Source organism: Mastigoproctus giganteus, chromosome 4, assembly GCF_048544385.1.
Source record: "Mastigoproctus giganteus isolate SK-2022 chromosome 4, ASM4854438v1, whole genome shotgun sequence".
In the NCBI taxonomy this organism is placed as follows: domain Eukaryota; kingdom Metazoa; phylum Arthropoda; class Arachnida; order Uropygi; family Thelyphonidae; genus Mastigoproctus; species Mastigoproctus giganteus.
The window spans coordinates 134593740-134620423 of NC_143578.1; the positions used below are offsets into that span (position 1 = coordinate 134593740).

Below are 26684 nucleotides of genomic sequence, written 5' to 3' on the forward strand. Positions count from 1 at the left end.
TGATTGCCAGGGTCTTTCTTTTGAGCCCTCAGATCCTGGCAATCCTCCCTGCATAATTTCTCACTTTCTTCGCCAAGGTAGTAATTGTGTTAATTTTATAGTAGTTGTGCAATTTTGATTTGTTGACATCTTCTAATGTCCAAATTGCCTTTTAGAAGTATTTGTTTGTTTTTTTCTGGCGATATTTTGAGCATGTGCATTTGTGCCCACTCCTGCAACTGCCAAAGGCATTTGATCTTTGCTTTACAACCACTCTTGTGTTTCATTTTACAAGGAAAATCATGTCATCTGCACCAAAGCCAGGCTTTCCACAGATCCCAGATCCAAGGCCAGAAATTCGTCCAGAACAATATTCCAGAAGAAAGGGCCAAGGATTGAATCCTGCGGGCAGCCTTTATTCACAGGGCATGTCTATTCCTGGAACCTTGTGCATACTGAGACATTTCTGTAAACAGGTAGCTGTTTATTACCTTATAAAGGTTTTGTGGGGCATTTGCTTGGCGGAGTCTCCAAAGGACACTAGGCCACCACAGTGAGTCAAATGCCCCGGCAAAGTCAATAGAGATTGCCAGCATATACCATATTTCTTTGATTGTAAGACGCACCTTAATTCCAGTACCTTAATTTCAGAAAAAAAGCTTTGATTCTAAGAAAAAAAAAATAAATAAAATAAAACACTAAAATAAATCTAACAAATATTTTTATTATAATAGAATTCAATTTACTAACAACAATAGTACCGGTATTTATCAGTAGGTATGTTATTCATCACTTCCTTCTGAATCTTCTGAGCCGTTGATATCTGCATCTGAATCAATATCAGAGTGTACTTCACATTGGGGGTCAGATTCTTCGGAGCCATTGAGTGGGTTGGTGATGCAACATTTTTAAATGAGTGCTTGACTACTCTTTCTGGGTTCAGCTTCCAAGCTGTTGATACCCATTCTGCCAATTTTGATGCCAGCGGTTTCTTAATTTTTCTGGAAGGTGTTAGCGGAAGGTTGTCGGTCAACAGCCAGGATTTATATTCCTTTCTCAAGTAATCCTTAAATTGTTTGTTGACTGAAACATCGAGTGGCTGCAGTTGGCTAGTCATGCCACCAGGAATCACAACCAAGTCACCACGTTTTTGCACGATTTTATTTTTGACTCATTCGGACAAATGTCCACGAAATGCATCAAGTACTAGCATGCTAGGTGGGTTACGAAGACTTCCAGGATGTCTATTCCACACAACATTTAGCCAGTCTTCCATAAGCTCTGCTGACATCCATCCATCCATTTTTTGTGCATGCACAATAACATCTTTGGGGAAAATTTCATTCTTCAGCACGGTTTTTCGATTTAAAATTAAATATGGTGGCAACTTTTGACCATCAGCAGTAATATGGTGCTTTTTGTAGTCCGTGCTTATAATCTTGATTTCTTTAGCACCGACGGTGTAATTTTGAGGCATATCGAAGAAGACCGGGGTTTCATCAGCATTTCCAATTTGACTAAACTCATAGTTTCTTTTTTTCCTTAAATTCATCACCTGTCACTGAAAGTTAATCAGCTTCTGTTGAAAGTCTGCAGAAATTTTTTGAAAGATGTTCGGCACCTTAACGATAATCCACTACGACACATGAGTCTGTCACACCAGCCGTGACTACCTTTAAAAATAATTTTCTCTATTCCGAGGGACGTGGTAATTTCTCCGGCTTTCAACTGCATGTCTTGTCGAGTAATGGGTAATCCTTTTGCACGTGTCTCCGTTACAAAACGTATCACTGCTTCATCGACTTATGGAAATCTTCCTTTCTTAGGCCCTGTAAAGCACTTGGTTGTTGCTTTGCATGAAAATATGGAATTGCGATAATTTCTCCAACGACGAACATTTACTTCACTGAAGTCAAAATGTCGACCTGCAGCTCTATTTCCATGTTCTTTTGCATACACAATAACTTTTCATTTCATGTGGCTTCGTAGTGCAATCTTTTTGTCATTTTAATGTGCAATAAGGGATAAAAATTAACGAAATACAGTAACTCCACTTCTTATGTACTTTCGAAGATACAAACAAAACTTCCTTGTTTTTGCTGAGTGAGCTCCACTATAATGAAATAACGGTGGCTTCACATTTCGAAAGCATGTGAAATCACCCATGCCACTTTATTCTCCAATGGAATTGGACAATGCAATAATGGTCAAACTTGGAGGCGTTGTTTCCATGTAAAAACAAAAAGTGTGGTACTGTGCAAAGTGGGAGAAAATTCGAAAAAAAACTTAGTGGCACTGAATGATAGTACTGATGAAAATGACACAGCACAACTCCTTATCTTCTTTACGTGGAATTGATGATAATTTTGTACCAGTTAAAGATTTAGCAGATTACAGAGTATGCATGGAACAATTACAGATAAATCTTTTTGAAAAATTTTGCCAATCTATTGGAAAGTTAGGATTAAATGTTAAAAACCTAGTAAAAGTCACAAGTGACTGTGCAAAAAAAATGATTGTTAAAACATTGGGCTTATGGGTAGAATAACCACAAAAATGATACATATCAGAGCTGAACCTCCAATTTGAATTCATTGCATGTGCATCAAGAAGCTCTCTGTGGGGAAATATTGGATCTCCAACATGTTATGAATGTGGTTATTTCAACTGTAAATTTTATAAGATCACATGACCTTAATTGCCATATGTTTCAGCAGTTTCTTTCAAAAATTGAAACTGAATATGAAGAAGTAATTTTACATAGTGCAGTGAGATGGCTTAGTCGTTGCAAAGTGTTATATCGTTTTTTTAAAACTACGTCATGAAATTGATAGTTTTATGACAGAAAAAGGAAAACCAACAAAATAGCTATCAAATATGGAGTGAGTGGCTGTTTGATCTTGCAATTCTTACAGATATTTTTCTAGTCATTTAAATGCTCTTAATTTAAAACTACAAGGGAAACGAAAATTGGTCTGATTTGTATGGTGACATCAAATCATTTCAGAATGAGTTGTTATTTAAATCCTAAATTGAGTAAGGCAATTTAGTTCACTTTGAATGTTGTACTGAGCTGAAAGGGAAACATATTTCCAAAGAATTGCTGCCTCTCATTATTACAATTACTTTTTGATTAGTTTGAAAGTCAATTTGTTGATATTAGATCCCATGAAAAAGACATAAGCTTGTCTGAGAATCCATTTACTTCTATGGCTGAAAACTGCAATCCCAGCTTGCAACTTGAAATTATTAATCTTCCAGCCAAAACATGGTTCAAAAATAAGTACAGTCAGTCCTTGTATAACACGTGTTTACGCTACTCGAATTCGATCATACACGATTTATAAATAGGGGAACGATATCTTATGTAACACGAACCGAATTTGCTTATGCACGATTCGCCTTTGTGTTTACAAGAAATGGCAGTCGAACGCAGAATCACCCCAATGGAACGCAACACGATACGAATGAAGAGAAGATTCTGAAAATGTATTTGTTTTTTATATCAGTGAAGGGGAAACACATTTCACCATAACGTAAAAACCCACACAATTCCAGCTATCGGTATTATCGCAAATGCAATTAGATTGAGTTTACTACCAGGTTATAACAGATTCCACTAGCAGAAACGCAACTGGAAATTGTTTTTATTGTTTTATGGTAGTAACCCCTAGAAATGTGCTTTAGTAAAATGTGAGGTGTTAATAGTGTATCTCTGCCTTTACGGTGTTGTTTATTCAGTTGCTACACACTTTATGTGTATCAAGCGTGCCTCCTAGTTTTGTAATTGTGCTTTATTCCATAAAAATGAGTAAAATACTTAAAAGGTGTGAAAAGGAAGCGTCCTGGTGAAGATACTGCAGATTCAGAGAGAAAAAGAAAAGCAATATCAATAAACAGAGGCGGACTAGGTCAAAAAATTCATACCCGGGAAAATTTATAGTGGCCTCATACTAGCGTTTATGGCCAAAATCACACCGGCCCACTGGGGTTTCCCCGGTAAGGCTTATGGCCAGTCTGCCTCTGTCGATAGAGAAAAAATATGAAATTGTGAAACGCTTTGAGCGAAATGAAAGACCATGTGATATTGTACATGCTACAGACCTAAATGAGGCAACGCCGACAATTACAAAGAATGCAGAGAAAATAAAAACAACTTTCAAAGCAGGAACAACTCAAAGTGTAATTAAAATCCATTAGATTAAGACACAAAGAATTGGAAGAGATGGAACGCCTATCATCTGTTTGGATAGAAAATCAAACAAAAAACAAGTTTGCTTACGATAGAAGTAAAAGCATTAGCAATATTTTATTATTGCTAATGCTTTAATTAGTCGTAATAAAATGCGTAAGTATTTTATTATGATTATTTATTGTGTTTGGTAATGTTTTGGTTACAAATGTGTGTTCAATCTTGGGTGATCTGCACCTATCCCCATTTTTCCCATAGGGCCTGTTGTTTATATTGCACGATTTTGCATTGCACAAGGGTTTCTAGGAACGCAACTATCTGCTATACGAGGACTGACTGTATATGGACTGTGAAAATAAACTACTTTAATTCTACAAGGCTCTCCCATCTGAAAATTTTCTGCTAATAAAAGTAACTGCCGTGAAAATGGCTACTTTTTTCGGATTAACATATGTTTGCGAGCAATTTTTTTCACACGACTTCAAATAAATATTTAAAAAAAAAACAATAACAGTGAGCATCTTCATTCCGTATTGAGAATTGAGGTCACAAATTTACAATCAAATTTTAAGAATTATCTAAAGATATCCACCTTCAGTCATCTCATTAAATGTTAAGTTTTGTTCAGTAAATGTTGTGTATTGTACTTAATAAAATTTTCGAATATTTTCTATTTTAGGTGTTATATATATTTATTTATTCACCTTAATATTGAAAAGCAGTGATCCTTTTCAGGTTGTAAATTTTCTAAAGTGACCATTTAAAAGCAAAAGTAAAATATTTTAAAAAGCAAAAGTAAGGTATTATTTTTCTAAAAAACAAAACATGTATTTTTTTAAAAAACAAAAGTAAGTAATATTTTTATAATATTTAATAAAATATAAAAAATAAATGACTGACATAGATTTATTGCAATTAAAAGTGTTGGGAATTAACATTTTTTATATATAGCCTGAAAATGAAAAACTGTAACATGAAAATAGAAGCTTCCTTTTACGTGTAACAAAATATGGAAAATGTAACATTTTTTTCTTGAATCACTCAGTGCGGCCCGCAAAATAAATCTAACTTTGAATATGGCTCCCGTACGGGAAAAGGTTGGACACCACTGTTCTACAACATACACTGCAATGGGACTACCTTATCCATATTTTTTTTGTGGAAGTTTTACTGCTTTACCCTCCTATTTGCTCTCACTTATTTTTATTCTTAAATTTCCTTTTCTTCCACAGGTATGGACAAATATAGAAATGCAGTTTTTGATACATGATTAGGTGTAGTCCCCTGAAGAAATACCTGCTTATGTATCAATATTTATTTTTAGCTAACATCAGATTTTAATTTTATAATTTTTCTCCCCATTTCTTGGACTTATAACCAAAGTATCCCACCCTCATCTGATGCTTGCTATTACTCCATATATTAATCTAATCATTTTTGCTTTACAGTTCCCTTCTCTCTAATTGGCTATCCAATTCAGCCTATAATTCATTATATCATTTAGGATGTTCACATCCTTTCTCTCTTTCTTTTGCTTTCAGTATCTCCAATTTCAACTATCCTTCTCCTATTAGTTTTGGCATTTTGTGCAATTTACCCCTCCATCTTCACAGTTTTCAACAGATTTAATTCTTTTACCCCATATATATATATATAAAATTATGTTTTCTGTTTGCATACCAACATAAGTCGGCTGTCAACCTATTTAGATTCTGTGCTTAGCCTATGCACATTATTAAAATAAGATAACTAAAAAATAAAAATACTGAATACTGCAATATTAAATGAGCAAATAGTATACCTTTATTCATTGACATTAACATTTGTCCACGCTCATCAGGGGCATTGAATCAATCAATATTAAAAAAAAATGAATAAAATATATATGGTGCATATACATTTTTGTTCTCCTTATCTAATATTACGCATTAGATGTTCCATTTAATTTAGATGTTTAATTTAGCAGTGCCTAATTACTATATAGCCAGATTTGTATCTACTGTATCATTAATAACAATACTGTCATATACTGGACTAATCATACAGTAATTAAAATTAAAAAACAGTAATTAAAATACAGTAATTAATCATACAGTAATTAAAATACAGTAATTAAAATTATTAATATAGTAATTGGAATTAACTTTGTTTAACAATTTTTAATATATACAGTGGATTCCGGTTATTTGGGACACATTGGGACTAGTGCACTTTGGCCCGATTAAGTGGCTGCCCCAATTATGCAAAGTTTCACGTAAATAGTTAAAAATACAGTGGACTCCTGCTTTACGATTGGTTCCCTGTATGATCAAATCACGTTATGATGGACTCTTCATAATAAAATAATGTTCACTTACAATATATAGTAAGTGCCGGTCGTTGTGATCACGTTTGTGAATTGAATTTTAATTTTATTAAACAGAAATTCTAATAAGCAAAAATAGGAAGAATATTATCCACAGGCTATAAAAGCAAAGATATATTAAGTTCAAATTTACACTTTATTACCCTATAAAGATAGCAGTGAAATATCACCATATATTTATCCATAATAGAAGAAACTACGAAAGTAGTATAAATGAAATTGATTTAATTGTATCTCATATTTTGACTACTCCTTCACAAGTTACCATGTATTGCGCTACCTCGAATAAGTAACACTTCACCAATGGAAAAGACTGTAGGCCTGACGTAGCCCAGTAGTCAGGAGCGAGAGTGCATAGCACGCGCTCCTTGAGTGGACTGGGCTTCAAACCCGTGACTACTAAATACGATAAATATTTGTATTGGCGATTTATTGTAAACTCTACTGACTTGGTTGTCGTGCAGGAGTATAAACAGAAAATTTATTTACTTATTCTCGGGCGATACCACCACCCAGATGGCACTGTTTCAAGGCTTTTTGGCCTATCATAGGTGGGCAGGTAGGTACCCCAGTGTTACAATCATGCCAACCCAGTTGTGAAGTATAATTCCACACTAATAGTGATGCCAGTTGGTGTGCACAGTAGTAATACTAATAAAATAAACACACAAGGTGTAATAAGTTATGAATTGGTAATACACTATAAAGTGAAATATCACTATATAGCAGCGAAATATCACCACATGTTTAGTCTTTTCTATTGGTGAAGTGTTACTTATTTGAGGTAGTGCAATACATGATAATTCATGAAGGAATAACCTTAATTAAATCAATGCCATTTATACTACTTTCGTAGTTTCTTCTATTATGGATAAATATATGGTGATATTTCACTGCCATCTTTATAGTGTATTACCAATCTGTAACTTATTATATAAGCCTTCTGCATTTATTTTATTAGTATTACACTTTATTACCTTACCAATTAACAAAATTAAATGATGTGAAAATCGGAAGAATATTTTCCACAGGTTAGCAATAAATATATAAATAAATTTACGCTTACGTATATAGCTTAATTAATATTTCTGTTCACTGACTTTTTTTTTTTTTTTTTTTTTGTCATATCATTTAAAACAGTAAAAAAGATAAGCAATCAATAACAAAGAACATGGCATGTACAAATTGCAACTAACAGGATATGTGCAAGTGAGATACTGAGTTACAAGTTTATGACGCTTAAAAAATATGAATGAGGGAAGATTCTGAAAATTTATTCGTTTTTTTGTGATTGAAGATTTCATGGAAGGGGAAACGCATTTCACCATATTAACGTAAAAACCCACAGAATTTCAGCTATTGGTATTATCATAAATGCAATAAGATTGAGTTGACTACCATTTATGATAGATTGCACTAACAGAAAAGCCCGGAAACTGCAAGTTGTTTTTATTGTTTTATGGTTGTGACCTCAAGAAATTCACCGAATCACGTGATTTGGTCAGAGACAATCATAGGGTAATCTCGAGTGCTGCAGTCTCCTGCCCCGATTAAACAGCACGTCGTCCCAGTCAAGTGAAGAAAGCCCTGGATATTTTCTCAATTAGGGTCTGTTCTTTAAGATTTGTCCCAAATAAACAGCTGCCCCGATTAACCGGTGGCCAAATAACCGGAATCCACTGTGTGTATATATACACAGGGTGTCTCAAAAATATTGGTACAAACGTTTAGGGGAGGTAGGCAACATCTAAAGGAATGTGAATCGCATAGGAACCCATAACCGGAAACATCACTGTAAGTTGGTACACGGCGCTGTTCATCAGTTCGCAAGAGGGAAAATTTCTGGTTTACTCAATCAAGCAGTAGTCGCTACATGAAGAGCATGCATCGATATACAAACTGTGAGCCGGCAGACATGCACCTAGTGTACAGATTAGCAGAGGGCCCACATGGCGTGCACCCCCATGCGGCACAACATCGCTTCGCAATAAATGTGTGGGCAGGTATGGTTGGTGACTGCTTAGTTGGCCCATACCTGCATGAACTCCGCTAAATATCGGATCTTTCCGATATTTAGCGATGATCTTTCCGATGAGACGCAACATTTGGTTTCAACATGACAGGGCGCCTGCCCATTATGGAAGGTGTGTTCGTGACCATTTGAACAGGCGTTTTGGGCGTCGATGGATTGGCTGTGGTGGACTTGTTGCCTGGCCCCCACGCTCACACTGATTTATAGAGACTTTCTGTGGAGGGCCCTCAAATCTATCGTGTATGAATCGCCTGTGGAGACGGAAATGGATCTCGTGGTGAGACTCGTCTGCACTGCTGCTGCTGTCAGAGAAACTCCAGGTGTGTTCGATCGTGTCCGCCAATCCATGCTGCGTCGGTGTCACGCATGCATCGTGTCTCATGGTGGAACTTTCGAGCATCTGTTGTAACATCATGAAATGCATCCATCTCATACTCCATTGTTAATATTATGTCAAATAAATGTTGGCCACTAATTACTGTCTTGTGTCATTTCTGCTTCTTGTGCCTCTGCTACTACTTTCCCGTGACGTTTCCGGTTATGGGTTCTTATGCGATTCACATTCCTTTAGATGTTACCTACCTCCCCTAAACGTTTGTACGAATATTTTTGAGGTACCCTGTAAATATATATATACAAAGGGTACTAGGAAAGTTTTGCAATACAGCTTTGTTTATTTAATTTTTTCAAAGTAATTTCCTCTACATTCAATACACCTCTCCATCCTCCGAAACCAATCTTTAAACCAGTTCTGCCAAGTTTCACTAGGGAGTAAAGCACACTCCTTGTCCCAAGCCCGTAGAAGGTCCTCATCACTGGAAAACCGCCTCCCTTTTAGCTTCATTTTCACATGCGGGAACAGTGCAAAGTCGCAGGGAGCAAGGTCTGGACTGTAGGAGGGTGCTCGAGAAGTTTCAGTCCTGTCGTGGTCAAATATTCGGTGCAGGCTTTGGCGCGGTGAGCTTTAGCATTATCGTGATGGAGGTACCAGGTGTCCATTCTTGAATTTGGCCGCAGGTTCTTCATAGATCCAATGACTTTAGGCAGGCATTGTTCAGTATACCACTTAGCTGTGACTGTCTTCTGCGTGTCCAAAACGACACGTTCCACAATTCCACTCAATTTGAAAAATACAGCTATCATTTTCTTCTTTACAGATCGGGATTTTCTGACAATTACGGGTGTGTCATCATCATCAAAGACCCAAACTTTGTTTTGAGCCTTGGTCGGCAGATCGTAATAGTACAGCCAAGTCTCGTCACCTGTCACGATGTTGTTCACATACCGAGATTGTCCCTTATCAAACTTTTTTAACATCTCCCGTCACCAAGTCACACGTCGTGTCATCTGCTCTTCGGTCAGTTGATGCGGCACCCAGAGAGAACAAAGTTTCTTCACGTGCAAATGATCTTGCAGAATCGAACGAATTGCTGGTGCATTTAGGTCCAAAGTATCCTCTATCTGTTGGTAGGTCACTCGGCTGTTTTCGTCAAGCATTTTCCTCACAGCAGTAAAGTTTTCCTCCGTAACTGACGTTCGTGGCCTTCCCGGCCTCTCAGAATCCTCCAGAGTGAAATTTCCCCTTTGGAATTCTCTATACCACCTGAATATCGTTGTACGATGTGGACAATCATCATCTAGTGCAAGAGTCATTTCTTCTAAGCACTGGTCTATGGTTAAACCACGCAGGAAATTATACCGCAAAACTGTCCTTATCTCGTTTCGTGACCACGATGCCATCACAAGCACTTTACTGTCACTACTAATGAATAACTGAGCCCATCGACTTGGCGCGGCGGCTACTATGCACATATGAACATGTCTCAACATGCAGCAACAAGCAGCTTCCTGTAATTCATTGCTGCGTCATATTGCAAAACTTTCCTAGTACCCTTTGTATATATATATATATGTGCGAATATGTACCTGTTGTCTTCACCATGTCTCCATGTACCAGAGGGATTCCCACCTAGATTAATTTTCATGAAATTTTATATTTGGACCTTTTAAAAAAAATGTCAGACTATTCCAAAGTTAATTAAAATCAGACAAATAGAAATCTAGAAATTATTATTTCTTTGTTTTCCATCCAATATGTATGGAAAAAGAAATAATTTCCAAATTTTTATTTGTCTGATTTTTGACGTTTAGTGTTGATAATGCCTCTATTATTATTGAAGGCATAAATAGAGGTACAAGTAAACACATGGGTTGTGTTAGGGTAGCTAAGAATAGAAACAGGTGCAGGTATACTTGCGTGTACACCAATGCTAGGAGTTTAGTAAATAAATTTGATGAATTTGAGGTATTGCTCAAAACATCAAAGGCAGATATTGTTGGGATATCAGAGACCTGGTGTCACACAGATATAAGGGATGCAGAACTGGAATTTGGGGAGTACAACGTCTACAGAAAGGATAGACAGGATAGGAAGGGGGGGTTATGCTATTAGTTAAGAAACACATAAAAACCAAGAAAGTGAAGCCGGTTGACATCGCTGGACAGTGCAGTGTTGAGTCAGTTTGGTGTGACATAAGCATTGGGAGATCAAAATTGAGAGTAGGAGTGTGCTATAGGCCTAATGACTCTGATGGGTATAATAAGACACTGTACAGGGAAATAGAGTGGACCAGTAAATCAGAGTGTCTTATAATGGGAGATTTTAATTTCCCAGATATTGACTGGAATTTGGGGGCTGGTCACTCACACACTAGCAGGGCTTTTGTGGACTTATTGGATGATTGTTTTCTACATCAGCATGTTCAGGAGCCAAATAGAGGGAGTAATATTCTTGATTTGATTATCAGCAGTGATTCTTCATGCATTAAGAATCTGCAGATAAATGAACCACTAGGTGGCAGTGATCACAGTGTGCTGAAGTGGGATTTACTCAAAGAGGTAACTACCATTAGGGGTAAAGGGAAGTGTTATTGCTTCCGTAAAGGCGACTACGATGGACTGAGACAGTATTTAAATTCTATACAGTGGGACCAACTGATGATGTTACCAACAGCAAATTCAAAATGGGAAGCATTCAAAGAACTTATCTTGGAAGGTACCAGGCTTTACATACCAACTAAGAAATATTGTTCAAAGTTTAGGCCTAAATGGATGTCAGATGAACTAATGAGGCATATGGCAGAGAAGAAAAATGCATGGGATACTTACAAATTAACACATGACACAGAAGCCTATGACAGATACAAGTTGATATGCAACCAAGTTACTAAGAAGGTTAGGCAGGTGAAGGCAGATTACGAGAAATCCTTGGCAAGGGATGCAAAGAAAAACAGCAAAGAGTTCTTTACTTATGTAAACTCTAGAAGGAAGGGGATGAATCAGATTGGTCCACTTGATATTGATGGGTCAACTGTTGATGATCCTGCTCAGGTAGCTAACAAACTAAATGAATATTTTGCATCGACATTCACACATGAGGAGTTATTCAGCGAGGGGAATGCCAGAGGTGTATTCATCTCTAGCAGTAAGCTACAGAATCTTGAAATAACTGGGAGTAAAGTGGAGGAGAAACTGTTGAAGATAAACACAAGAAAGGCACCCGGGGTGGATGGGATCTATCCAGTTATATTAAAGGAGGCAGCAAAGGAAGTAAGCAAACCCTTAGCCATAATTATGAGAGCTTCCTTGGACTCAGGGGAGGTACCCATAGACTGGAAATGTGCAAATGTGACCCCAATTCACAAAGTAGGATCAAAGGCTGACACAAGTAATTATAGACCTGTGAGCTTAACTTCTGTTCCAGGAAAATTAATGGAGGCACTGGTTAAAGAAGCACTGCAGGATCATTTAGACAAGACTTCAGTTATAGCTCGGACACAGCATGGCTTTGTTAAGGGGAAGTCTTGCCTGACCAATTTGATTGGATACTATGACGCAGTCACAAAAGAACTGGATGCAGGGAATAGCTTTGATATTATATACTTGGATCTTAGAAAGGCTTTTGATACTGTTGCACATGGAAGACTGCTACACAAATTGGAGCAGTGTGACATTGGAGGCAAATTGCTGCTATGGATAAAGGGGTGGTTGAGGGGGAGAAGACAGAGAGTGGTAATCAATGGACACTGCTCATCGTGGACTAATGTTATTAGTGGAGTCCCTCAGGGCTCAGTGTTGGGTCCATTATTGTTTTCTGTATTTATAAATGATATTGATGATGGTATATCAAGCTTAATGTCCAAGTTTGCAGACGATACAAAGGTTGGCAGGGTTGTCAAGGACACTACTGACACTATGCTGCTGCAACAGGATCTGGAAAGGTTGAGCAGATGGGCTGAGAGGTGGCAAATGAAGTTTAACATTGACAAATGTAAAGTACTACACATGGGAAACAGCAACCCCAGAGCAACGTATCAACTCTGTGGTACTACACTGACAGTAGTAGAGAATGAAAGGGACTTGGGGGTGGTTGTGCAGGCAGATATGAAGTTCTCTGAGCAGTGCAGACGGGCTGCAAGAGTAGCTCATGGAGTATTGTCAATGATATACAGGAATTTTTCCAGCAGGGATAAGGAGGTGATTATTCCATTGTATAAGGCAATGGTCAGGCCACACCTAGAGTACTGTATACAGGTCTGGAGGCCTCATTTCAAGAAGGATGTAGAGCTGCTGGAACGAGTACAGAGAAGGGCAGCAAGATTAGTGAATGGAACAAAGGGGAGCTCTTACGAAGAAAGGCTTAAGTTTTGCAAATTACAGTGTCTGGATACTAGGCACCAGCGAGGTGATCTGATAGAGGTGTATAAAGCCTTGAATGGTTTAAGCATGCTCAATGCTGATGGGATTCTTCCTCTAGCTCAGAAAAATCACCTGAGAGGGCATAAATTCAAATTGAGGAAAGACAGATGTAGGATAGACGTGAGGAAATTTGCCTTTAGCCAGCTGGTGGTTGGTTGGTGGAACAGACTTCCATTCCTTGTGGTGGAGGTCGATAGCCTAAATAAGTTTAAGGCTCAGCTGGACAGGTATTTGGAACGAACAGAGGGGTGAAGTGGAAGTGGGCTTTTTTTTTTTTTTTTTTTTGGCTGATGCTGCATAAGCTTGCTTTCTTGCATCAAATGCCTCTGCTAATGCTAGACAAGTAGTAGGGCTGTTGATGATTAAGCTTAACACCAGCCAGAAGATAAATAAATTGAATACTGTAACTAAAAACACTTTATTTAAAATAAGTATGAAATAAATATATATTTACAATAAATATAAATAACACTGATAAAATATATTAAAAATAGAGATTAAAAGCGATAAAATTTGCTGTAGCTTTCAGAGGCAGCAGTCTCCTTCCTCAGCAGCATATGTCTACTGTGCGGCACATCCTTAAATAGCAGATCCACGGCACACGTCACATGGTTCCACGGGTGGAATTTTTTTTTTTTTTTTCTATTTGCGCAACGGGATCAGAAATGGCTCGGGAGTGCGCTAGCTGAAACCATTCATCACGTCTAAGAATGACGGTTTCCAGGAGGGGGTGTAGACGTACACCCCTATCCCTATTAATAGTATTGCTAGCTGCCCCAATACGTAAGCTCTCAAGCTATTTATGCTCCCAGAACCCTTGTGCATAATCTGTGATGACAGCATCCTCCGGGAAAATTTGATGTTGTTTCTCCCAGAAATGTTCTGCCACAGCAGACTTCCCATAATTTGCGGACTTTATTGCGTTTACATGCTTCCCCAGCCGGTCTTTCAATCGCCGCCCCGTCTCACCCACATAACACAACCCACAATCCAGGCATTTAATTTCGCACACCACCCCACTGCTGGCTTCTTTGGATATGGGGTCTTTAACTCGAGATATCGCTGTCTGCAACCTCCAACCTGGGGGTTGCACACAGCATATCTGACACCCCCAAATTATACGTGCAATTTGGTCTGAAAGGCCCGGATAGTAGGGAATGTAGTGCTCACAGGGGCAAACTGCTCATTATGGGTGGACTGTACTCCTCTAATGGCTCTGTCCAACACCCTCTGGGGTAGCCGCACTTCTTGAGGTCTGCTGTGACCCGAACAATTTCATTATCTTTATCCTCGGATGTGCTGCAGTGGGACCATACCCTGTCTATTATAGCCTTGACCACACTGTTTTTGTGTTGGCTGGCCTGTGCCGAGGTATGATGGGTATATTGACCCCGGCACATCGGCTTTCTAAATACCTTGGACTTAAGCCTGCCATCTTCCCTAATAACCAGCATGTCAAGGAATGGCAAGGTTCCCTCTGCTTCCACCTCCGAAGTAAATTTGATAAAGGGGGAGCAACTATTAAGTACATTAAGTACCTGATCCTCCCTCCTTCCCAAAACCAGTGTGGTCAAGGCTCTAATAGACAGGGTGTGATCCCACTGCAGCACCTCCGAGGATAAAGATGCTTAAAGATGCAAATGCTTTGAGTTCTTTGCTTTGCTGCTCTAACCTGAACCATGATTTTAAATTTAAATAAAAATACCACACTAAACTAATGTATGTAAGCACAATAATAATACTATGCTAATCCCTGGTTGTGTGACAGCAGTATATACTATGCTTTAAAATTTTGTAAAATTTTGTTATACAGTTATGTTATGAAATCACATTCATATTGTTATGAATTAATAGTTTATGGACTTAATAAAAATACTTCTACTATTATTAATACTACTACTATTAATACTAGTAGTATTATTATTAATGATACTACTACTACACAACCAGGTATTAGCATAGTATTATTATTGTGCTTACATACATTAGTTTAGTGTGGTAATTAGTTTTTTTAAATCAATGCAATAAATACTGATGAAAAGCATCAGAATTTTTCATGCTTCAACTCTCATTTTTAAGCAATTACCCAGGCCAAATAAGAAACAGTTTAACTTACTTTATCAGATAAATGCAAGTAATAATTCAACTATTGATTTTAAAGAAAAAAAAAAAACTTCAAGAAAAATAAAATGTCTGTTTAGCAAGTTTTAAAGTCTCCCCCACACAGTAGCCTTGGAATAAAATTTTGGTAAAATTGAAGTTTGTTTTGATTTAGAGCTCAGCCTAAAAATAAGTGTTCTATAAATTCCAGAATTTTACTTTTCAGCTGTAATTTATTTTTAGGCAGGTTTAATACCTGCCTGAAAATAAATAACAGCTGAGAAGTAACAGCTAAAAACAAGATGAATAACAGCTGAGGAGTTACTCAGCTGTTATTTATCTTTCCGAAACTTACTTCTCATTGGATACATTTGCTCAAATATAGATGGCAGCAAACCTGTTGAGCAGAAAATCTCCAAATTATCACAAAAATAGTGTCCTGAATTTACAACAAATTTAACAAACATCTGCCAAAGAACAGCCTCTTTGCCAAATTTACCTGCATTACCTTATTTATGCAGCAGGTGCTCGGGAATTTTCCAAATATGATGCATATACTGTATTGGTCAGATTATTAGGAACTTTGCTGCTCCAATGCAAGATTGCTCAACTCTTGTGTACCAGTGACAACCTGCACTCATCATAGCATTGATATCACAGTCAGTTGCATTGTGTTGGGATGAATTACACCATTGTGTTGTGGTGCAGTCTCTACTGGTGATGTGGACAACAGAAAAGGCTTCTGTGATTGTATATTTTACATTACACTGCATTTAAATCAGAATGAATATTTGGATTGAACTTGTGAAAGTACGCAAGGTTTACTGAGACATTCTCTTCTCCTTTTTAGCTAACGGTATCTAATGTTATGAAATTTTGAAAAATCTGATGTCATAAACTCAAATGATTGAAATAAAGTATAAATCATCTGCCCACTGTTCCACACAGGAGTAGTTATAAAGCTATTGTTCCAAAAGGATACTACAGTTAGAATGTTGGAAGAATCGTCATCAGAGAACTTTTTATGATATTACTTAAGTTACCTTTTTCTCTGTGCTACCTTTGAACTCCCTAAACTTACTTTGTAATATTCGTATTTCACATGCTATATGGTTTTATTAGTATGACCACTATTTTTTTCCCCCTATTTTATCAGGACTGCTCATTTACTCCTGTGTCATTATAGAATTTTTAATCGTAATTAGGTTATGATAATGTTGATATTAATGCATTATATATATGTGTGCATGCATCTGCAGTCAGCAGTCCTTTGTATTTTTTGCTTAATAATAAAGATAAAATGTATGTAATGTAGGAGGAAAAAAAGTGGGTGTCAATCCAAAGATCAATAATATGCAACCAGGCTACGAAGCAGCCAAGTACGAACTTATTCTAGTCTCTGATAGTGGAATCAGAAGTAAGTAAATATTCTTCTTTAATTGGTCTAGTATTCATTTCAAGACTTCACAAACTGAATATACTATCATGGTTAGCCAAAATCAATGAAGTGTATGTTGTTGTATTTTAGGTAACTATAAAATAAAGGTGTTGATTGCATATTCATAACAATATGTTCAAAAATAGAATGTATTTACACAAAGCATTGTGTATGTGGTAATGTGATATGCATTGCTATATTATTTCTGCTTGTAACATGCAGAATGTTGCGACCTTAGTCTCCACTCTTCTGTCAGTTGTGTGTAACTTCACAGCAAATTTGAGTGTTACTTAATGCATCATTATTTTCGGCCCTGGAAAGATTGTGCAAGGCTCAAGGGGTAGAATTTTTTTCAGCCTGGACTGTACTTGTTAACAGGAGAGATTGCTTCTACAGGGATGGGATACACTTAAATAGAAAGGGTGCAAGAATATTTGCTGATGCTATCGAGGCAGTGTTAGGTGGGTCGGAAAACTGCTAGCTTGGGGGGAGACAAAGACCAATAGATTGACAGTAGCCACTGGCAGAGGTGAAAGAGATTCTTGCACTGCTTCTATTAGAATGAGCAGAAGCCTGAAAAACAAGATGCATGGTATTTCAGAGACTGCTGGGAGCCATTGTGGTACAAGTAAACACATGGGTTGTGTTAGGGTAGCTAAGAATAGAAACAGGTGCAGGTATACTTGCGTGTACACCAATGCTAGGAGTTTAGTAAATAAATTTGATGAATTTGAGGTATTGCTCAAAACATCGAAGGCAGATATTGTTGGGATATCAGAGACGTGGTGTCACACAGATATAAGGGATGCGGAACTGCAATTTGGGGAGTACAACGTCTACAGAAAGGATAGACAGGATAGGAAGGGGGGAGGTGTTATGCTATTAGTTAAGAAACACATAAAAACCAAGGAAGTGAAGCCAGTCGACATCGCTGGACAGTGCAGTGTTGAGTCAGTTTGGTGTGACATAAACATTGGGAGATCAAAATTGAGAGTAGGAGTGTGCTATAGGCCTAATGACTCTGATGAGTATAATAAGGAACTGTACAGGGAAATAGAGTGGGCCAGTAAATCAGAGTGTCTTATAATGGGAGATTTTAATTTCCCAGATATTGACTGGAATTTGGGGGCTGGATACTCACACACTAGCAGGGCTTTTGTGGATTTATTGGATGATTGTTTTCTACATCAGCATGTTCGGGAGGCAACTAGAGGGAGTAATACTCTTGATTTGATTATCAGCAGTGATTCTTCATGCATTAAGAATCTGCAGATAAATGAACCACTAGGTGGCAGTGATCACAGTGTGCTGAAGTGGGATTTACTCAAAGAGGTAACTACCATTAGGGGTAAAGGGGAGGGTTATTGCTTCCGTAAAGGCGACTACGATGGACTGAGACAGTATTTAAATTCTATACAGTGGGACCAACTGATGATGTTACCAACAGCAAATTCAAAATGGGAAGCATTCAAAGAACTTATCTTGGAAGCTACTAGGCTTTACATACCAACTAAGAAATATTGTTCAAGGTTTAGGCCAAAATGGATGTCAGATGAACTAATGAGGCATATGGCAGAGAAGAAAAATGCATGGGATACTTACAAATTAACACATGACACAGAAGCCTATGATAGATACAAGTTGATATGCAACCAAGTTACAAAGGAGGTTAGGCAGGCCAAGGCAGATTACGAGAAATCCTTGGCAAGGGATGCAAAGAAAAACAGCAAAGAGTTCTTTACTTATGTAAACTCTAGAAGGAAAGGGATGAATCAGATTGGTCCACTTGATATTGATGGGTCAAGTGTTGATGATCCTGCTCAGGTGGCTAACAAACTAAATGAATATTTTGCATCGACATTCACACATGAGGAGTTATTCAGCGAGGGGAATGCCAGAGGTGTATTCAACTCTAGCAGTAAGTTACAGAATCTTGAAATAACTGGGAGTAAAGTGGAGGAGAAACTGTTGAAGATAAACACAAGAAAGGCACCCGGGGTGGATGGGATCTATCCAGTTATATTAAAGGAGGCAGCAAAGGAAGTAAGCAAACCCTTAGCCATAATTATGAGAGCTTCCTTGGACTCAGGGGAGGTACCCATAGACTGGAAATGTGCAAATGTGACCCCAATTCACAAAGGAGGATCAAAGGCTGACACAAGTAATTATAGACCTGTGAGCTTAACTTCTGTTCCAGGAAAATTAATGGAGGCACTGGTTAAAGACGCACTGCAGGATCATTTAGACAAGACTTCAGTTATAGCTCAGACACAGCATGGTTTTGTTAAGGGGAAGTCTTGCCTGACCAACTTGATTGGATACTATGATGCAGTCACAAAAGAACTGGATGCAGGGAATAACTTTGATACTATATACTTGGATCTTAGAAAGGCTTTTGATACTGTTGCACATGGAAGACTGCTACACAAATTGGAGCAGTGTGACATTGGAGGCAAATTGCTGCTATGGATAAAGGGGTGGTTGAGGGGGAGAAGACAGAGAGTGGTAATCAATGGACACTGCTCATCGTGGACTGATGTTATTAGTGGAGTCCCTCAGGGCTCAGTGTTGGGTCCATTATTGTTTTCTGTATTTATTAATGATATTGATGATGGTATATCGGGATTAATGTCCAAGTTTGCAGACGATACAAAGGTTGGCAGGGTTGTCAAGGACACTACTGACACTATGCTGCTGCAACAGGATCTGGAAAGGTTGAGCAGATGGGCTGAGAGGTGGCAAATGAAGTTTAACATTGACAAATGTAAAGTACTACACATGGGAAACAGCAACCCCAGAGCAACGTATCAACTCTGTGGTACAACGCTGACAGTGGTAGAGAATGAAAGGGACTTGGGGGTGGTTGTTCAGGCAGATATGAAGTTCTGTGAGCAGTGCAGACGGGCTGCAAGAGTAGCTCATGGAGTATTGTCAATGATATACAGGAATTTTTCCAGCAGGGATAAGGAGGTGATTATTCCATTGTATAAGGCGATGGTCAGGCCACACCTAGAGTACTGTATACAGGTCTGGAGGCCTCATTTCAAGAAGGATGTAGAGCTGCTGGAACGAGTACAGAGAAGGGCAACAAGATTAGTGAATGGAACAAAGGGGTGCTCTTACAAAGAAAGGCTTAAGTTTTGCAAATTACAGTGTCTGGAGACTAGGCACCAGCGAGGTGATCTGATAGAGGTGTATAAAGCCTTGAATGGTTTAAGCATGCTCAATGCTGATGGGATTCTTCCTCTAGCTCAGAATAATCACCTGAGAGGGCATAAATTCAAATTGAGGAAAGACAGATGTAGGATAGACGTGCGGAAATTTGTCTTTAGCCAGCGGGTGGTTGGTTGGTGGAACAGACTTCCATCCCTTGTGGTGGAGGTTGATAGCCTAAATAAGTTTAAGGCTCAGCTGGACAGGTATTTTGAACAAACAGAGGGGTGAAGTGGAAGTGGGCTTTTTTTTTTTTTTTTGGCTGATGCTGCATAAGCTTGCTTTCTTGCATCAAATGCCTCTGCTAATGCTAATTATTGCACGGAATACCGGTATTTGTGTAAGTGGGCATCACAGATTGCCCAATTTAAGTTTCATTCTTATTACATTTAAAAGTTGTAGCCAAGATTAGAAAATCAGAGGTAACAGAGATTATCATATTATGGTAGTGGCAGAAAGATAAACTTCAGTAGCAAACTGGAATTAAAAATACTGATTTAACTCCCCTATTTTAGCATTTCCTTTTTTACCCAGGTGCGAAAAAATGATGTATAATCGTCCACCACTATAGCATGATTTGCTTGGTGCTTGTTTGCTAAAGCACTGTATATTTTGATTCCTTCCACCAGGGTTGTTCTTTCTCTTCTGCCCAGAATAACATACATTGTTCACTCTAGATCCTGTGGGAGGAGTTAACATTGGTAGGTGTTTGGATGCCTGATAAGCACCATCAAAAAAACTTTTAATGCTCTTTACTCTCATTTTCCAGTCAACTGTAATTCACAGTGCATGCCTTGAAAGGTTTGTCCTTTGATTTCACTCTTAAAAATCAGCTTTTAACTTATATGTAATTAATGAGAAAATGGATGAATTACCAGCCAACTGCAAATCTGCAAAGAATTTCCAATTTATAACAAGGAGCACCTTTGAAAGTTGCCTGTTTATTGTCCCAAAAGTTATTTTTTGTGCCCGTGAGTAAGTTACATTTTTGTGACTTTCTGTGGCTGTTTGTATCGGCACAAGTTTCCTCTGTCCACTGCTGTGAAATGCTGTAGTCATGCACACCATTTTTTGCATATTACAAAATTATACTCTTTATACATCCTCCCACCCGGCAGTGATATGGAAAAGAAAGTTTCTTTTGGAGTTTTAGTTTACTGAGATTTATTGAAGTGTTGTTTATAAAAATGAAAAATGAACTTTATATAAAAAACTAAGGATGCTTTTCTTTAGGAAACTAATTTCCTGACAGGGAGCTTGCCTATAGAGGGAGTTGCTTTAAGCTGCACAGCATTGCTATTTTCAGTTTAGTTTTGATTTCCAGATAGTTCTGGTTTTCATATTGTTCATGTGCATTTTAGTGTCCACGAGAGAGTGATTTTAGTTTACCGTATAGGTAGTTTCAACTTCTGTTTTTTTTTTTTTTTTTTTTCAAAATGGTCTCAAGATCATTAATGAGTCAACTAGTGCTAATAATGTGAAGAAGATGAAAAGCTATCTGAAAGAATTGTCTTTGAAACTAAATTGGATGTTCTAAAATTACTGAATTTGGAAGATTGCTATATTTAGTGGTTTTGAGAAATCTGAAAAATAACAGTATTGCAAGCTATTATTGTAAATAATGTAATCACAGTATACATATAAGGTTCTGTAATTTTAAGGTATGTTTTGTTGCATACTTTATATTTAAAGATTTAAATGTTTTTGCTATATTTAAAATTGTTATATAGAAAAATGGTCCCTTAAAGTCAACTAGAAATACTGGTCACACCAACCATTGAAAATTATTGTCATTATTTCCTACGGATAAATCTCTCTCCCTTACTTAACACCTGTTTTTACAGCTCCATTTAAAAGTGCTAAGCAGAGTATGCCAGTATTAATTATTTGAAATGATCTAGTACTGGACAGTCACCACTGCTTTTTTATAATTAAAAGTTACTTGTTTTTCTTCTTCCAGTAGTTCTGTAAATATCTAAAATCATATCCTAGTTGTTTTTGAAAGGTTTTCATATAGTAAAGTTGAGAAACATTTTTCTCAAGATAGATCCTGCTCTGCAGGAAGCAGAATATATAATTTCAGATTTTGTGCAAATTTGAGTGTGTAGCTAAGTAGGTACTTGTGTTCTCAGAAATAGAGGTCAGGAAGTAAAGAGAGCATGAAGCTGTCAATTGAATAACATGTTTAGTAATTATTTCTTTTTATAGCTATATTGTAACACTGGATTACTGAAAAATACAATCATAGTATTCAGAAATGTTAACATTTTAATATTTAATAAATATTAATAACAACCATCCTCTTGAGACCTGTTTCCATTAATGCTTCAGGTTTGCTGTCACTTTCATGAAGATTAATTACTATATTTAGTAACCACTCTTATACCATGTGAAATTAATATAGTAATATAGTAATTAATCTTCATGAAAAACAACCGCATAACATTCTTCCATAACTATATCACTGTCATGTGTTAGCAAACACTAAAGACTCAGTAAATTCTTCATTAATACAGTCAGTTTTCCAATACTTCTGCTTTATCTAGAAAATGTGTTTACAGAAACTTTTTCCACCTTTCTTGATTTATGCTTGTTATTCCTTGTTTTGTGTATTCCATTTTGAATAAAAAAATTTTGAGCCCATATTAATTCAGTAGGGTTTAAATCACAATGGTATGATAGTAATCTTAAGGCAGTGTGTCTGTGCTCATGGAGTATTCTATCCACTGTGTGTGTTTTTTGAATGTTTAAAGGGCTAATAATTTCTAATAATTCACCTTTACACATACTATGTTGAAACGATATATTGTGCCTCATCAATTACTCTATAAAGTCTTGCTTCTGTGACGAAGTGTTTTGGAGGCTTGTCTTGTTGAATGCTATGATATGATGCATTATTAAAAACTCTAACAGAACCTGCTTGAATATTTGGCAGTATTTGTGGCTTTAGCCAGGTTTCACAATTATGTTGATTCATTTGACTGTGGTAGTCACCAGTTGTGCTTTTGGCTTTATATGTAAGCATAGAGTTTGGAATAAAGCCGTTTATATCTCGTGCATTCATTATAATAAGTCTTTCTAGTGTCCCACAGTCCATGACACCTGCACTACAGTTGCTGGCCGGAGCTCTCCCACTTTACCTGGAAGTAGCCAAAAGAGGCTTATATTATAGACCTAAAAAGGGCATACCCTCAGAATTTCTGGATACAGCCAACACCTTCAATGCTGAAAGAAAAAGAATAGCCACAAAGCTCCATGAGCTATGGCAAACAAAGTGGGAGCAGAAAAGTAGAGGTCTGGTTACCAAAAGGTTTCTGCAATGGGTGGCAATGATTAGCCCAAAGCCACCTAAGTGGTATGCCCCTGGACTTGTATATTGACTAACCTCCTTAGGGCTGACTGATGACCTAAACTGCACCTGTGGCAAGAGTGAAGACTGGGCACACATTCTATATGACTATATAATTTATGACATCCCCAGAACACAGCTAATACCACAGATTGGCTCCCTTTCCAGGGGAGAAGAACATCTGTTCATCAAAGAAGAGGATAATTATGAAGCCTTTACAACCTTCACACAACAAGTATTCAAAATGGGCAGAACTATCCAAAGGATGGCAATTCAGCTCCCTAGCAATTAAACAATAATAGTTAAAATTGTCCACGTTTCCCACCACGCCTAGACAACAACTTAAAACTGTCAGGATAGCAGTATTCTGCATCCTGACATGACAAAACCAGATTGACCTGGGTATCCCCTAGGACTACCCTGCCATGTGTGGGAACCTGGGGCACCACACCAAATAAGTAACGATGTGTGGGGGAGGGGGGAATGTACAGGCAGCCAGAGAAGCAAATAAACCGAAAAATATCTGTAAGCTATTAGCAAGAGGATGCAGTGTAGAATGAATGAGAATGAAAGACAGAATGAATAGACTGGCCACTAGTGAAATAGGAATTATGGTAAAAGGAAATAAATGTCAGTTTTGGTGAAAGAAAGAGTGACCCAGCATAGCATGAAGGAATGAGAGAGTGACTAAGTGTTATGGTGAATGGGAATGAGTGGAAGAGCAAATATAATTGGCCGAAAGAATTCAAAGTTAATAATAACTTACATTACTTTATATATACAGTAATACCCCGACTTACGCGAACTCGGAGTTACGCGGTTCTTGATTTTTTCGTTTGGCAACGCTGCCGCCCACTATCTTCAAGGTCGTTTTTCATATGTTATCGATATACGGTGCGACGGCGGAGAATGAGAGCGAAAGATGAACAAAATTCAACTTTGCTGCTTTTATGTTTTTTATATCAGTGAAGGGGAAACACATTTCACCATAATAACATAAAAACCAACACAATTCCAGCTATCGGTATAATCGCAAATGCAATTAGATCGAGTTTACTACTAGTTTATAACAGATTTCACTAGCAGAAACGCAACTGGATTTTTATTGTTTTATGGTAGTAACCCCTAGAAATGTGAGGTGTTAATAGTGTATGTTAATAGTGCCTTTATGGTGTTGTTTATTCAGTTGCTACATGCGCGCAGCTTTGTTTATGCGTATCAAGCGTGCCTCCTCGTTTTGTAATTGTGCTTTATTCCCTAAAAATGAGTAAAATACTTAATTAAAAGGTGTGAAAAGGAAGCGTCCTGGTGAAGACACTGCAGATTCAGAGAGAAAAAGAAAAGCAATTATCGATAAACAGAGGCGGACTGGGTCAAAAATTCTTACCTGGGAAAATTTATAGTGGCCTCATACTATGGTTTATGGCCAAAATCACACCGGCCCACCGGGGTTTCCCCGGTAAGGCTTATGGCCAGTCCGCCTCTGTCGATAGAGAAAAAATATGAAATTGTGAAACGCTTTGAGCGAAATGAAAGACCATGTGATATTGCACGTGCTACAGGCCTAAATGAAGCAACGGTGAAAAGCACATGACAATTGCAAACTTGACAGGTTGAAAATTGAAAAGGGCTCAATTGTAAAGGGCTTAAAAATTTTAGAAAACATAGACTCCAACAAAGAACGCGTTATAGCTACAAAGCAAGGAATAAAAAAATTATTAGCTTGCTACGAAGAAATTCTGCGTGAAAAAAAGAAGGCGCTGTGTTGTCAGACGAATTTGTTAGATTTTATGAAGCCATCGACATCGAAATAACTTTTTAACGTAAGTCATTTGTTTTTTTAATACATATTTTGTATTAATATGTATAAAGAACTGCAATTTTATTAATATTTTTCTTCTAAACTAGTGTTTTTGTTAGTCCTTGGTCCCAATTAAGTAAAATTTATATGTATTTATATGCAAAGTTGTACCCCGACTTACGCGATTTTCGTCGGACCCACCTATCGCGTAACTTCGGGGTATTACTGTACTAACAAACATTTACTAACGACACGAACACTATCACTGCATTCTCCCCTGGCCTGCAAAAAAAAAAAAACTTGCGGCTAGGCATGCACCACAGCTAAAGAATAACAGTAAGTTGAGGTGCCCAGAGAGTGCATTGCAGAAAGCATGTGTCAAATAAATGAATTGAAAGCCAGAAGAATGAATGAGAGTGTAAGTGTGTGAGAAAAAGAACACAAACCATAAATTTTACAGTTAAGTACACGCTAACCCTAGTTTTAATCTTTTATATTCTTGCTTATTTAGCTTAACTATTGTGCATTAGTATTTAGAATTACATTATACACCATTGCATCCGTCCCCCCCCAGTGTGTGGGAAAAAGATGAATGAGTGAGTGAAAGAAAAGAAGAAGAAAAAAAAATATGCCTTCGTAGCCGAGTGGTCAGGAGCGGGGGTGTAGTAGCATACGCTCCTTGAGTAGACCGGGGTTCAAGCCCCTGACTGCTGAATACGGTCGATCTGCCAACCTGCACTGGACCAGCATGGCAGATTAAGGTCCATTTCCCTCAGCATGAATTGTTGAGGAGGCTTCCATCCTGCAGTGGGTTGATAATGGCTGCACTTTACCTTTATATATATATATATAAAAAGTGTAGTTTGTAGCATAAGTATAGAGTCTGAAAAGATGGAAAAGAGAAGTACACAAAGTGCCTGAACTAAAAGAGGTTTAAAGGAAAGTAGAAAAAGGAAGTAAAGTAGTAGTGAAAAAAGTGAAAGAAATTTAAAAACCTAGTGCAATAATGAAATGGGACTATGGAAGAAAACAATATACGAAAAATTACAAATTACCAAATAAATAAAGAGCTATCACTGTATTCAATTTTTGGAAAGAAGGTTGAATATAGGGATGGCAAATATACACAATCTGAGTACAGTAAAAGAAAAAATTATACATGGCCAGCCATTTCATCAGGAGACTACTCCTGACCATGTATCAGGCACTGCATTTCCAAACTTATCTATAGTACAAGAAAAGGGAAAAAGCAAATATTCGGCCCCATATCTTAATACTATCAGGCAAGGTAGTCCCTACACAGTGTAACTAATTAAGTAAATAAAGTAAAAGAAAGTAAAATAATACAAATATACAAAGGTGTGTACCATGCGGTGATACGTAGTTTAAAAAATTAAGTTAATAAAGTTAAATATAATACAAATATACAAAGGTGTGTACCATGTGGTAAGGGAAAA

At 37.5% G+C, this 26684-nt stretch overlaps 1 protein-coding gene across 1 annotated transcript in view; it reads left to right on the plus strand.

The window, feature by feature from the left end:
- Positions 1–26684, plus strand: part of GlcT (ceramide glucosyltransferase) — a 199246-nt gene that overhangs the window by 51697 nt on the left and 120865 nt on the right. The window contains exon 4 of the mRNA XM_090371803.1: positions 16742–16843. Coding sequence (XP_090227929.1) covers positions 16742–16843 — 102 coding nt within the window. The remainder of the gene's footprint in view (positions 1–16741; positions 16844–26684) is intronic.